The sequence below is a fragment of the Tamandua tetradactyla genome, chromosome 1 (assembly GCF_023851605.1).
Source record: "Tamandua tetradactyla isolate mTamTet1 chromosome 1, mTamTet1.pri, whole genome shotgun sequence".
In the NCBI taxonomy this organism is placed as follows: domain Eukaryota; kingdom Metazoa; phylum Chordata; class Mammalia; order Pilosa; family Myrmecophagidae; genus Tamandua; species Tamandua tetradactyla.
Window position 1 is genome coordinate 21,380,998 of NC_135327.1, and position 15,997 is coordinate 21,396,994.

The 15,997-nt window shown below is 36.2% G+C and overlaps 1 protein-coding gene across 7 annotated transcripts in view; it reads right to left on the reverse strand.

Annotated features, from left to right (window-relative positions):
• The window catches only part of TPX2 (TPX2 microtubule nucleation factor), a 98,213-nt gene that overhangs the window by 45,904 nt on the left and 36,312 nt on the right, over positions 1-15,997 (reverse strand). For all 7 annotated transcript variants that reach the window (XR_013156036.1, XM_077111912.1, XM_077111915.1 and 4 more), the window contains 2 exons: positions 14,318-14,440; positions 12,690-12,816 (listed from right to left, as the gene is read on the reverse strand). Coding sequence is in view for 6 of the 7 variants with exons in the window: in XM_077111912.1 (XP_076968027.1) it covers positions 12,690-12,816; positions 14,318-14,440 (250 nt within the window). In the remaining variant the exon portion in view is untranslated. The remainder of the gene's footprint in view (positions 1-12,689; positions 12,817-14,317; positions 14,441-15,997) is intronic.

Sequence of the window (15,997 nt, forward strand, 5' to 3'; positions counted from 1 at the left end):
GACAGAAGAGAGAGGTATGGAGTAAAGTGTAGAAAGAAGGAAAATCAGATATGATATATATAATACAAAAGGCAAAATGGTAGAGGAAAATATTATTCAAACAGTAATAACACTGAAAGTTAATGGACTGAATTTCCCAATCAAAAGACATAGACTGGCAGAATGGATTATGACCCAGGAATACCACTGCTAGGTATCTACTCAAAGGACTTAAGGGCAAAGAGACACAGACGGACATTTGCACACCAGTGTTTATAGCAGCATTATCTACAACTGCAAAGAGATGGAAACAGCCAAAATGTCCATCAACAGACGAGTGGCTAAACAAACTGTGGCGTATACCTACGATGGAATATTATGCAGCTTTAAGACAGACTAAACTTATGAAGCATGTAATAACATGGATGGACCTAGAGAACATTATGCTGAGTGAGTCTAGCCAAAAACTAAAGGACAAATACTGTATGGTCCCACTGATTTGAGCCGACATTCGAGAATCAGCTTGGAATATATCATTGGTAACAGAGACCAGCAGGAGTTAGAAACAGGGTAAGATAATGGGTAATTGGAGCTGAAGGGATACAGACTGTGCAACAGGACTAGATACAAAAACTCAAAAATAGACAGCACAATAATACCTAAGTGTAATGTAACTATGTTGGAACACTGAATGAAGCTGCACCTGAAATATAGTTTTTTGTTTGTTTGTTTGTAAAAAAAAAAAAAAAAAAAAAAAAAAAAGAAGTTATCCTGGAGGTTATTCTTATGCATTATATAGATATCACTTTTTCAGTTAGAGTGTAATGGAGAGACGGGAGGGTACTGCCTGAAAATGTAGAGTTGTGTTCCAGTAGCCATGTTTCTTGAAGATGACTATATATATATAATGATAAAGCTTTTGTAATGTGACTGTGTGATCATGAAAACCTTGTGTCTGATGCTCCTTTTTATCTACCTTATCGACAGATAAGTAAAACATATGAATTAAAAATAAGTAAATAACAGGGGGAACAAATGTTAAATTTAGTAGATTGAAATGCTGGTGATCGGTGAGGTGGAGTGGTGGGGGTATGGTACGTACGAATTTTTTTCTTTTTTCTTTTTATTTCTTTTTCTGGATTGATGCAAATGTTCTGAGAGGTGATTGTGGTGATGAATATACAACTATGTGATAATATTGCAAGTTATTGTTTATGTACCAAGAATGGAATGATTTTCTGTTGTTTTGCTATTTCTTTTCCTAAATCGATGCAAATGTACTAAGAAATGATGATCTTACATCTATGTGATGATATTAAGAATTACTGATTGCATATGTAGAATGGAATGATTTCTAAATGTTGTGTTAATTTCTTTTTTTATTAATAAAAAAAATTTTAAAATTAAAAAAAATTTAAAAAAAGAATGATCATATGGTAAGAATGTTGGTGTTTGTATGCTGTCATACTTAATAAATAAATAAATAAACTCTGACTCATTAAAAAACACTTTTAAGGAAATGAGTCTGAAAGTCACAGACTGGGAGGACTATATATAACAGCAACTAAATAAAAAAGGGAGTAATAGAATATACAAGGAACAAAAAACCTGCAAGATATACAAAAAACAAACAGATAAATGGTTTATTACCCTATTTATCAATTATTACCTTACATGTCAATGGATTCAACTCCCCTATTAAAAGGGAGAGATGGTAGATTGGATGAAAAAACATGATTCAATTAAATGCTCTTTACAAGAGACTAACTTAAGGTACAAACATACAAAGTAGTTAGAAGCATATGAAAAGATGATCAATATCATTAGCAATTAAAGAAATGCAAATTAAACCTACAATGAAATACCCGTTTTTACTTTACAGTGTATTATAGTGGATGGAGGGAAGTCCCTGAAACGAGCTGTACTCTGGTAGTCTTGATTCTTAAAGACAATTATATAATGATATACCTTTTACAATGTGACAGCGTGATTGTGAAATCCTTGTGCTTGATGCTCTTTTATCCAGGGTATGGACAGATGAGTAAAAATGTATAGATAAAAAATAAATAATAGGGGGGATGAAGGTTAAAATAAATTGGGTAGATTGAAATACTAGCGGTCAATCAAAGGGAGGGGGTAAGAGGCATAGGATGAATTTTTTCTTTTTACTTCTTTTTCTGGAGTGATGCAAATGTTCTAAAAATGATCATGGTGATGAATACAAAACTATGTGATGACATTGTGAGCCACTGATTATATACCATATATGGACTGTATGTGTGCAAAGATTTGTCAATTAAAAAAAAACTACAGATATGAAGATACTGCTTCATATTCACGAATGGCAGTTATTTAAAAATTTGAAAATAAGAAGTATTGGTGAGGATACTGAAGAATAGGGACCCTCATACATTGCTGATAGAATGGAAAATGGTACAGCCACTGTGGAAAACGGTTTTGTGGTGTTCCTCAAAAAGTTAAACATAGAATTACCCTATAACCTGGTAATTCTACTCCTAAGAATATACCTGAAAGAGTTAAAAGCAGTGAACACTAACGGCCATTGTAGCATTATTCACAATAGCTAAAAGGTGGAAGCAATCTAGTGTCCCTTAACAGAAAAATGGATGAAGAAAATTCAGTATATCCATAAAATGGAATATTATTCAAATGCAAAAAGAAATGAAGTGCTGGACATGCTACAACATGGATGAACCTTGAAGACATCATGTGAGTGAATTAAGTTAGACACAAATGGACAAATGTATTTCTCTTACATGAATTGTGGTTTATAATGATGAAAATAGTCTAGAAACAGAGAAGTGAAAGTTATGAAGTACTGTTAATATACTTATAAGGAATTGTCCACTTAAAATGATTAAAATGACTTAAAAAATTTTTTTTAATTCCCCCACCCTTTTTTTGTGAAAAATAACATACATACAAAAAAAGCAATATATTTCAAAGCATATCTCAACAATTAGTTGTAGAACAGATTTCAGAGTTTGGTATGGGTTACAATTCCACAGTTTTAGGTTTTTACTTCTAACTCCTTTGAGATACTGGAGACTAAAAGAAACATCAATACAATGATTCAGCAATCACATTCATTTGTTAAACCCTACTGTCTATGCATAACTTCATCATCACCTTTGATCTTTCTCCCACTCTTATGGGGGTTAAAATGACTTTTAAGTTTTGTATATCTAACCACAATTACAAATAAGCAATTTATTTTAAAAAAACAACCTGCAAATTTTCAAAGCAAACAAACCTTATAGAAATTTTAAAACATTCAAGGAAAAAGCACATGGATATTTAAAATACACATAGAGACTTCAAGGAAGGTGGCCGACTAGAGTGGCTGAGATTAACCGTGCTCCACAGAAAGGTTAGAGGAGACAGGAGGGCAACTGGGGTGTCGATGGGAGTGTGGCTGACCTGGGAGAGCCTTCTGTACCACATGAGGCAGTCCTGGTTGTGGAAGCCAAGGAACTGAGAAACAGAAGGCTGGAGCCTGGCGTGGAGACACAGAGCCCGCAGGAGTGCACGGACTGAAGCGCGGGACTAGAAAGTAAACCGGGCTGCATTCCTCAGGCGCGCTGCCCTCACCAGCACAATCCCATGACCAGCGACTTACCCCATACCCCATGCACCTGAACCCCATCACCCTCTCCCATTCCCCACACTCCAGGCGCCCCAACTCCACCAGCCTCTGGTGCACATACCTGCTCCACACCCCTACCCCAAATGCACCCCAACCCACGTCTCCTGCATACCTTTTGAGCACTACCTTCCCTTCCCTGTTCCCTGCAGGCTGATGCCAGAGCATAAATGTTGCAGGCACTAACCTCAACACCTGGGCTACTTTGGCTCCCGTCCATAGTGTCACACAGACTCCCCCTGAGCACAGCACATCCCTTTATGGCACTCCCAGGCCCACACATGTACACAGGCCCCAATCACATCATTCAGCACGGGGAACCACACTTGACAGCAGTCCTAGAACCGTACATAAGCAAAGCCCTCACCCTCACTTCTAAGGTCTGAGAAAGTGCCGCCTGCACAGCCAGGTCACATCTGCCCTCAATCCATGAAGGCCTAATGCCGACCTGCGGCCACAGCTCTATGCATGCACACAAAGGGCCTCATGCCTCAGACCAGCACACACCAGGGTTATGCCCCGCAGACTGGTGCACCTGCACAGCTACATTCTCCTTGGCTGCTGGGTGCCCACGTTCACAAATTAGCATTAGCAACCCCAACAAGTATTCATATCTGCCCTGAAACAAATCACTATACTGAGTGCTGTACCACATACCCTGGTCCCTGCTGTACAATCGTCACGCAAACACAAGGCCTTAGACTGCTCAAAGAAATCAACTCCCAAAGTAAATCAATCAAGATATTCACATGACACAAAGATAGCAGAGGATCACTAATGATATCACAATGCAGACAGTTATACCCCTGCCTAATGTCCAAATTAAAACACCAGAGGAGACACGGACATTGGAACAACAAATCAAAGATGTTTATACAACTCTACCTAATAAAATAAGTGGGATAGCAAATGACATAAAGGAAATCAAGAAGACAGCAGAAGAGCACAAAGAGGAATTGAAAGAATAAATAGAAAAATAGCAGAAATCACAGAGAATAAAAGTATCTGTTGACCAAATAAAATCAAACTAGAAGCATACAACACCAGATTTGAAAAGACAGAAGAAGGAATAAGTGATCTAGAGGACAGAATAATTGACTTTGAAGACTCAAAACAGCAAATGGCAAAAAAGATGGAAAAAACTGAATGGGAACTCAGGGAAATGACAGACAAAACAAAGCACACAAATATAAGAATCACTGGTGTCCCAGGAGGAAAAGAGAGGAGTAAAGGGCTAGGAAAAGTAGTTATGGATATAATGGGGGAAAACTTCCCAACCCTCATAAAGGACATAAATACACAAGTCACAGAAGCACAACGAACTCCAAACAGAATAAATCCAAATAGGCCTTCCCCAAGGCCCATACTAATCAGTCTGTCAAATGTTGAAGAGAAGCAGAAAATCCTGAAAGCAGCAAGAGAAAAACAATCTACTACATTCAAGGGAAACCAAATAAGACTGAGTTCAGACTACTCAACTAGCACCCTGGAGGTGAGAAGGCAGTGGTATGATATATTCAAGATCCTGAAAGAGAAAGACTTCCAGACAAGAATTCTATACCCAGCCAAATTGTCCTTCAAAATTGAGGGAGAGATTAAAGTTTTCACAGACAAAGAAGTCCTGAAATAATTTCTCAAGAAGAGACTGGCTCTACAAGAAATACTAAAAGGAATTCTGTCGGGTGTAAAAAAAAAAAAAAGACAGGAGGGGCGGTCTGGAGGAGGGCACAGAACTAAAGAGAAGCACTAAGGGTAATTTAAAGAACACAAAGAGAAAACAGAAAAAGAATACATAGATCTGACAAAAAAAACTTAAAAGATAAGATGGTGGATTCAAGAAACACCTTTTCAGTAATAACTTTGAATGTTCACAGACTAAACTTACCAATTAAAAGATACAGACTGGCAGAATGGATTAAGAAACATAATCCAGCTTATATGCTGTTTACAAGAGACCCATCTTAGACACGAGGATATAAATAGATTGAAAGTGAAAGGATGGAAAAAGATTTTCCACACAAGTTCTAAACAAAATAAAGCAGGAGTAGTTATACCAAGATTGGACAAAGTATACTTTAAATGTAAAGACATAACAGACAAAGAAGGACATTATATACTAATTAAAGGGTCAATTCACCAAGAAGAAATAACAATAATCAATGTTTATGCTCCCAATCAAGGAGCTCCAAAGTACATGAGAAAGACACTGGCAAAACTGAAGGGAGTGAGTGATAGATGTTTCAACAATAATAGTAGAAGACTTCAACACACCACTCTCCTGTATAGATAGAACAACCAGACAGAAGGTCAACAAGGAAATACAGAAGTTAAATAACTTGATGAAAGAATTAGACCTAACAGACATATATAGGTCACTGCACCCCAAAGCACAAGGTTACACATTCTTCTCTAGTGCTCATGGAACATTCTCCAGGATAGATCATATGCTGGGGCACAAAACAGGTCTTTATAAATTTAAAAATACTGAAATTATTCAAAGCACTTTCTCAGATCACAATGAGATGAAGCTGGATCTCAAGAACCACTAAAGAATGAGAACATTTGCAAATATATGGAGATTAAATAACACACTCTTAAACAACCAGTGGGTCAAAGAAGAAAGTGCTAGAGAAATCTGTAGCTATCTGGAGATGAATGAAAATGAGAATACAACTTATCAGAACTTATGGGATGCAGCAAAGGCTGTGCTGAGAGGGAAATTTATTGCCTTAAATGCCTACATTGAAAAACAAGAAAGAGCAAAAATTGAGGACTTAACAGCAAACCTGGAGGAACGTGAGTAAAAACAGCAAACTAACCCCAAAGCAAATAGGAGAAGAGAAATAACAAAGATTAAAGCAGAGATAAATGAATGGGAGAACAAAAGAACAATAGAAAGAATCAATAAAATCAAAAGTTGGTTCTTTGAGAAATCAATAAAATTGAAAGGCTACTAGCAAGACTGACAAAGAAAAAAAGAGAGGATGCAAATAAACAAAATCAGAAATGAGAACGGGTGTGCTACCACAGACTCTGAAGAAACAAAAGAAATCATAAGAGGATACTACGAACAACTATATGCCAACAAATTAAACAACTTAGATGAAATGGACAAATTCCTGGAGATGCACAAACAAGCTAAACTGCCTCAGGAAGAAATAAAAGATCTAAACAAACCTGTCACAAATAAAGAGATTCAATCAGTCAACAAAAATCTTCCTACAAAGAAAAGTCCAAGGTCAGATGGCTTCACAGGGGAATTTTATCAAGCATTCCAGAAAGAACACCAATCCTGCTCAACCTTTTCCAAAACACTGAAGGAAAAGGAACTCTAACTCATTTTATGAAGCTAACATAATTTTAATATTAAAACCAGGTAAAGATGCTATAAGAAAGGAAAACTACAGGCCAATCTCCCTAACGAACATAGATGTAAAATTCTCAATAAAATATTAGCAAATTGAATCCAACAGCACATTAAAAGAATTATACACCATGACCAAGTGGGGTTTGTATGAGGAATGCAAAGATGGTTCAACACAGGAAAATCAATTAATGTAATCCAGCACATTAACAATTCAAAAGGGAAAAAATCACATGATCATCTCAACTGATGCTGAAAAAGCATTTGACAAAATTCAGCAACCTTTTCTGATTAAAAACACCCCAAAAGATAGGAATCAAAGATAACTGCCTCAATATGATAAAGAGAATATATGAAAAACCAATAGCCAGAATCGTACTCAATGGAGAGAGACTGAAAGCATTCCCCTAAGATCAGGTACAAGACAAGGATGCCCACTGTCACCACTATTATTCAACATTGTGCTAGACATTCTAGCTAGAGCAATCAGGCAGGGCAAAAAAGAAAAGCATCCAAATTGGAAAGGAAGTAAAACTCTCATTATTTGCAGATGATATGATATTATACTTGGAAGATCCTGAGAAATCTACAGCAAAGTTACTTGAACTAATAAACAAATTCAGCAAGGTGGTGGGACATAAAATTAATGTGTAAAAATCAGTAACACACAAGCAATGAGCTGGCTGAGCAGTCAGTTAAGGAAAAAATTCTATTCAAAATAGCAATTAAAAGAATCAAATATTTAGGAATGAACTTAACTAGGGATGTAAAGGACTTGTACACATAAAACTACATAACATTGCTAAAAGAAATCAAAGGAGATCCAAATAAGTGGAAAGACATTCTGTGCTCATGGATAGGAAGGCTAAATATAGTTAAGATCTCAATTCTTCCAAAGTTGATTTACAGATTCTGCACAGTACCAAACAAAATTCCAACAACCTACTTTGAAGATTTGGAAAAGCTAACTACCAAATTCATCTGGAAGGTAAAGAGACCCCAAATAGCTACAAGCATCCTAAAAAAGAACGAAATGGGAAGATTAACACTTCCTGACTTTAAAACCTATTATAAAGCCACAGTAGTCAATACAGCATGGTACTGGCACAAAAACAGAAGCATTGACCAATGGAGTTGAATTGAGAATGCAGAAATAGACCACCAAATCTATGGTCAACTGATTTTTGACAAGGCCCCCAAATCCTCTGAATTGGGACAAAATAGTCTTTTCAATAATTGGGCATGGAAGTACTGGATATCAGCAGCCAAGAGAATGAAAGAGGACCCCTATCTTATACCCTACACAAAAATCAACTCAAAGTGGATCAAACACCTAAATATAAGAACTAGCACCACAAAGCTTCTAGAAGAAAATGTAGGGAAACATCTTTGTGACCTAGCAATGGGAGGTAGCTTCACAAATTTTACACTCAAAGCACAAGCAACAAAAGAAAAAATAGATAAATGGGAACTCCTCAAAATCAAATGGTTCTGCACCTCAAAAGACTTTGTTAAAAAGGTGAAAAGGCAGCCAATTCCATGGGAGAAAATATTTGGAAATCACATATCAGACAAGTTTGGTTTCCTGTACATACAAAGAAATCATACAACTCAACAGAAAAAGAATAAACAATCCAATTATAAAATGGGCTAAAGACATGAATAGGTATTTTTCTGAAGAGCAAATACAGCTGGTTCAAAAGCAATGAAGAGATGCTCATTTTCACTGGCTATAAGGGAAATGCAGATCAAGTCTACAATGAGATAACACCTCACACCTATAAGAATGGCTGCTATTAAACAAACATGAAACTATAAATGTTGGAGAGGATGTGGAGAAATTGGAACACTTATATACTGATGATGGGAATGTATAATGGTGCAGCCAATACGGAAGATTCTTTGGCAGTTCCTTAGGAAACTACTGAGTTGCCCTATAACCCAGCAATAGCACTACTTGGTATATACCCAGAAGAGCTGAAAGCAATGACACAAACAGACATTTGCACACCAATGTTCATAGCAGGATTATCCACAATCACCAAAAGATGGAAATAAACCAAATGCCCATCAACAGACGAGTGGATCAACAAAATGTGGTATATACATACGATGGAATATTATGCAGCAGTAAGACAAAATGACGTCCTGAAGCACATGACAACATGGATGAGCCTTGAGGACATAATGCTGAGTGAAGTTAGCCATAAACAAAAGGATAGATACTATATGGGTCCACTTTTATGACCAGCATAAAGGTATAATCAAAGGCTTATAATACAGAAGATAGGGGACTTAGACATACACAGAAGCTAGAGATGGGTAAACCGTTACCTAACGAGGTTGACCTCTAATGTAAGGGAATAGATAGGAGCGAAGGTGACTCTCCAGTGGGTCTAGAAGTAATATTACCATAATGAAGATGAACAAGATTGAAAGGGGTTGTACAGACCTATGTGTATTACTGACTCACACTAGAAAAATGAATGTGCTCTTGTAAGAATTACTTCAAAGATATGATTCTTGTATAAAGAGTGTTTAAGTCCAGAGTACAGGGGAAAACTGCTATTGCATGCTATGAGCTATGTTCAAAAGGAAACCATCAGCACTACCACAGCAACAGCAGAGGTAAATAATGGGGTGAGGGGCAAGAATTAAGAGGAGGTTTAGATTTCCTATTTGGCAAGGGTGTGTTTATTAGTTTTCTGTCTCTTGGGAGCAATGAAATTATCTAAAATTGAGGATTTTGATGGACTGTGGACTTTGGGCCCTCTACATGATGCCTGATGAATGCAGTGGCTGAAGGATACACTGATGTAGAATTAGATTGTGAACAATGGTGTTTAGTTACGAACGAAGGTTGTGCTGCTACAAAAAGGAGCAATGTTGTGAGGTATGCACCAATGTGAATGAACATGTGGGACGTTTGGTGAGACAAAAAACGCCAGAAACAAAAAACGAACAATGGTATGGTCACCTTTAGAAAATGCTTATAAGAAAACAGGACCCTAGAATGTAAACTTTTAGAGCAGACACATTAAGTTCAGAGTGGTGATTACTATTTCCGGATTTTGAGAGGCTGTTTTATATATATAACCTGATATTTAGAGATAAGAACGAAGTCAAACAGGTTGGGGTTAAAGTAATTCAGAATATAATGTCTATATTTTAGAACACACATACTCTTTGAGACCAATGGAAGAAAGGTTTATTTGCTCTGGAACTGAAATTCTTTGTAGTGCATACATAATCTAATTCAACCCATCCGTATTGCTCATTTGAAAAGTGAAACACAGGAAGTACAGAATAAGAAAGAGGTCCTTTAATCCTGTATAGATTATTGCAATGCCTAGAAACATCCTAGAGTATATTCAGCAGATAATCAAAAAGTATTGGCAAAGTCCCCTGAGGGAGGGGAGAAAAGACTATGGAACTATTAAACTTTATCATCAGGGAATCCCCTGATACTGTGTCAAACCTTAGGGATACCCAAACCAATAGGCTATACCCTCAGTCATGAGGCTTACTCTTGTGAAGCTTATGTAGGTAGCAGAGAAGCTTAGACTACCTATAGGCATGCCTAAGAGTTACTTCTAAAGGACCTCTGTTGTTGCTCAGATGTGACCTCTGTCTCTCTAAGCCCAACTCTGCAAGTGAAACCATTGCCCTCCCCGCTATGTGAGACATGATATCCAGGGGTGAAAGTCTCCCTGGTGACATGAGAGATAGATTCCTAGGGATGAATCCAGACCTGGCACCGTGGGATCAACAGTTCCATACTGACCAAAAGGGGGAAAAGAAGTGTAATTAATAAACTACCAGTGGCAGAGAGAGTTCAAATAGAGTCACAAGGCTACTCTGGGGGTTGCTCTTATGCAAGCTTCATGTAGACCTTGCTACCTATCATAACCTGCCAATCCCCAACCAGGACCATTCTAACCAACCCTGAAGAATACATAGGGCAACATACAAGATTCTAGAAGAGTTCCAGGCACTACAGTAACTTGCCAGAAACTTACAACTTCCAGATGGGCCCCTGGTCCAGATAAGTCTGAAACCTAGCCCAGCCTCTCCAGAACACCAGATAGTTCCATCTCCCTACCCCATATTAGTGACAGACCTTTCCAATATCAAAAATTTAGAATTGCCTTAGTCCAAACAACCCCAGTGAGAGGTATGGAAGATCAAAGGTGATGGTGGAATTATACAAAGAAGACAGGACTTAACAAATGAATATGAATGCTGAATCATTAAACCAATTATCTCTTTTAGTCTCCAATATTTTAGAGCAGCTAGAAGTAAAAACCTAAAATTGTGAAATTGTAACCCATGTGAAAGTCTGAAATATGTTCTACAACTAATTGTGGTGCTATGCTTTGAAATTTGTAACTTTTTTGTATATATGTTGTTGTTCACAAAAAAGAAGGGAAAAAAAGTCGATTGTGATGATAAAACAGTATTTAAGCCCTCTAGCCTCCTATATTCAGGAGCAGCTAGAAGGAAAAATATGAGAGGATCATATGGTAGCCCATGACAAACTTTGGGATCGGTTCTGTCACCATTTGTTAAAGAGTACTTTGAAAACTATTGCTTTTTTCTTTGCTTTGTATATATGTTATACTATGCAATAAAAAAAAAGTTAAGCAGACAAGCAAAACATGGAATAAAGATGAATAATAGGGGAAACAAATGTTAAAATAAATTTAGAGTGAAATGCTGGTGATTGGTGAGGATGAGGGGTGAGCGGTATGGTATGTATGAATTTTTTTCTGTTTTATCTTTATTTCTATTTCTGAATAGACACAAATGTTCCAAGAAATAATCATGATGATGAATATGCAACTATGTAATGATACTTATTATCATGTGTGAATTACTGATTATATATGTAGAACGGAATGATCAGAAATTACAAATGTTTGCATTTGGTGTTTTTTGGTATTAAAAAAAAACAAAAAAATTAATAAAAAAAAAAAAAAGAAAAGGGACACAGAAGAAAAAAAAAAGAATTTAGCCACATGTTACCCAGGAAAAAACAAACAAAAATATACAAAAATTATTTTTTCCACCAAAAAAATTATACCTCAATAAAATTCATTTAAAATTGAACTAAAAATCCTAAAAATTAGAAAAAATACAAAACACATGAAGACATGACCATTTTGGTCCATTTCTTACAATATAGGAGGATATTATGAAGTCAAGAGGAATTGCTAGGAGATAAAATTCCAAAAGTTAAAACATGTATTTGTGGTGAAGCAAACTCTACCATGGAGAAATTATTGTATACTAAAGCCATGCTGATTGCTAAACTACTCTTTGTCAAAGGAGTTTTAATCATCTTTTTGTCTTATTCATCAAAACATTTGAAAATGAACTAGTAGGAAATTTATATAATTATCTATACTTTCCTATTCTATCAGCTGTTGCTCTCTAGATTAGGCATCTCTGGGCAGATCTGAGATAAATGGCATTAATGTTTTACCTACATTTTCCTAATGCAGTACATCAATTACAAAGTTCTGCCACACATAATCTTATTTGACCCTTTGTTAAATAAGCCTGCCAGGTATGGTTAGTCTAAGCAAACTGAGGTTTAGAATGGTAGAGATACCTAGTTTAAAAGAAAATTTAAAAAAGCACTCAAATCTTTTGGGCTTTTGTGCCCTGAGACAGTCTTACCTCTGAGGTTGAGCTAGAGTATTTCTTGATGTGGCAACCTCAACTTCCAGGGAAGAAGAAACGTTTGATGGAGTGAAATGTTCCAACAGATTTTCTTTTTCTGCCTCTTTGTAGTAAGTGTTGTCAACTATAGGAGACCAAAAACTAGTCAGTGCTAAAATCTCAAGGAAACGAGTTAGAGATGAGAGATATATAGATATTACAACTTAATACAGAATTCTAGATTGAAAACGTTATAAGCACACATATAGAGCTCCCACCCACTCTCTGTGTCCACCAAGCAGTGAATGCCTTCATTTCAGTGAATATTAAACCTAAAGTAGAAGACAGGAAATAATAAAGACGAGAATGAAATTTAATGAACTAGAGAACAGAAAAACAATAAATAAAAATCAATGAACCCCATAGCTGGTTCTTAGACAAGATTAATAGCAATGATATATGTCTAACCAAACTGACCAGGAGATAAAAAGAGAAGACATAAATTACCAGTATCAAGAACAAGCGATGTGAAATCCCCACAGAATCTACAGATACTGAAAGGATAATATGGGAACATTATTAACATCTTTTTGCCTGTAATTCCAACAATTTAGGTGAAACGGACAAATCAAAGACAAACTAGTAAAGCTCACTCAAGAAATAGCAGGTAATCTGAATAGTTCTCTATCCATTTAAGAAATTGAATTTGTAGTTAAAAACCTTCCTACCAAGAAAATAATAATAACTCCAAACCTAGATGACTTCACTGATTAATTAAACCAAAAATTAAAGGAAGATATAATTTCAAGTTTACACAAATTCTTCCAAAAAATTGAAGGAGGAAAGATATGTCTCCACTCATTCTATAAGGCCAGTATTACTGTTACCAAAAACAAATGAAGATATCACAATAAAACTACAGTCCATGATGCAGACATTCTTAACAAAATTCAGCAAATTTAAAGAAAAATACACCATGTCCAACTGAGACTGGGACCAACTGGGATTCATCCCATAAATGCAAAGTTGGCTTAACAATAGAAAATCAGTGTAATTCACCATAATAATAGATTGGGAAAAAAAAAAGATCATGGCCATTTTAACTGATGAAGTAAAAGCATTTGACAAAAACCCAAACATCTATTACTGTTAAAAATTATCCACAAACAGGAATAGAAGGGAACTTCTTTAGCCTTATAAAGGGTTATCCATGAAAAATTTAAAGTTAACACCATAATTAATGGTGAAAGCCTGAATTTTGTCTTACGATGAAAAACAAGATAAGGATGCCTACTCTCCCCACCCCTAGTTAACATAATACTAGAAGTTCTAGCCAGTACAATATGCAAGAAAAAGAATTAAAAGGCATATTTAAAGATGACACAATCATTTATGTAGAAATCTGATCAAAACTACAAAAAAGTTACTAAGACTAATAAGTTTTACATTAGCTTAAGTTCCAACAACAACAACAAAAAAGAAATGTAACACCTTGTTACTTCACATTCATCATAAATTAGCCTACTTCACCAATAATAAAACAGGGAAAAGAGATTTAGGTAATTTCCTCAGATCCTTCAAGCTTCTTTTATGCACTGTCCCAACAATTTGCCAAGGAGTCTTTATTTGATAATATTCTTTCTTACCTGGTCTCAGAGGTGTGTCAGTAGTTTGCTGAAGATTAGCCTTTCTCAGGGGAGTTTTGCCATGAAAAAGCCCTCCTGTCCCATTCTTCCCAGGAAAGTTATTCTCTAAATTTGCTTTCTCATCTGTGAAAAGGTAAGATCATCATTGTCCAAACAATTAGCAAAGAAGCAATATAATCAGTACCATGCACTTAAAAAATGGGACCTAAAGTCCCCTTCAAATATACTTCTAACTCATTTGGCAAGTACAAGCAAAGCAAAGTATGATCCAAAGGCAGTGAATACTTACTACATATCAGAGATAGAGACTGTAAAAGTTCTAACAAAAAACACTGCCAGCATGTGTTACAGAAAAGGGAAAATACAAATTCTGCCTTCAAAGTAGCTCCTTATCTCTGCTTGATACACATTTAAGACCATACAAGCATGAACTGGCCTTATCCACCACCTAAATACATCATGTTCCTCTTTAAAAAAAACTGTTGCCACAGGATTTGTAGGGTTTACAAGGACTCACATCTTATCATCTAATAGTAGTTCTTTCTCAAAGGGTAGGGAGAGGGGAGAGTAGGTATGTGAGGGTGGAACAGAGCTAAGCTCTCTAAGGAATTTTATTTTAGGTTCTGCTGTGCCTGTAACTCAGTGCAAAGCAGTGAAAAGTTACACTGCATCTTATAATAACAGGCTACTGACAGAATTTCAACAATAACAACTCTGCATATATACTCTGACTGCAACTGTGTAAAGAGATGTGATTATTTGGGAGAAAACTGAAAAGTAATATACTAGTACTAAGGTTGTTTTGAAAAATAGTGGGATTTTTTTTTTTACTTCCAAATTGTATTTAATGGTATTGTTATACTAATATTTCCATTTCATGTTTTAAAGAAAAGAATCTCAGACAATCTACACATTTCCTTGGGGTTCCAGTACAGCAAGAGTATGGGGAAGATCCTTCTAGGGCGGTTGGGTACCCCACTGGATACCATCAAAGTCCTTTTCCAAGAGAGTAGCATAGGCCATACTATTTAGACACTGCATTATAAGTAATAAATAGGACGGCAATGTACTCACTTTTGTCCCTCACCATGGAATTTCTCTTAAGGAGGATGGGAGACATGAGAAAGAATAAAATAAAGAGGCTCCAGCAACTCTAGCCTGACATATCACTGATCTCACATATTATTTCAAATAAAGTAAAAACATAACTGCATCTATATTTATTGTTGGTCTGTTTTCAAAGTTTGTCATAGCATATGATCCAACATTAGGCAATCCCACCTCGTTTGGGGAATGGATTCTGAGTAGCATATTCTTTCTCTCTTTTTAAAAAAGGATAGGGGGCAGGGAGAGATTAAGGTAGCAAGAAGGGGAGTGACTGTCATTACAAAAGGGCAATATCTTAGGAGTAATGTTAGAATTTTTCAGTATCTTGACTGGTGGTAGATAAACACAAAAAAAACAGATGATAAGACTGTATATAACTTAAGACATATACAAAAATAAGTACAAATAAAATTAGGAAAATCTGAGTAAGATCAGAGGATTGGGGCAGGCCACAGTGGCTCAGCAGGTAGAGTTCTTCTTTGTCATGCCAGAGACCTGGGTTCGATTCCCAGTGCCCACCCATGAGAAAAAAAGATCAGTGGATTGTATCAATGTTAATACTCTGGCTATGGT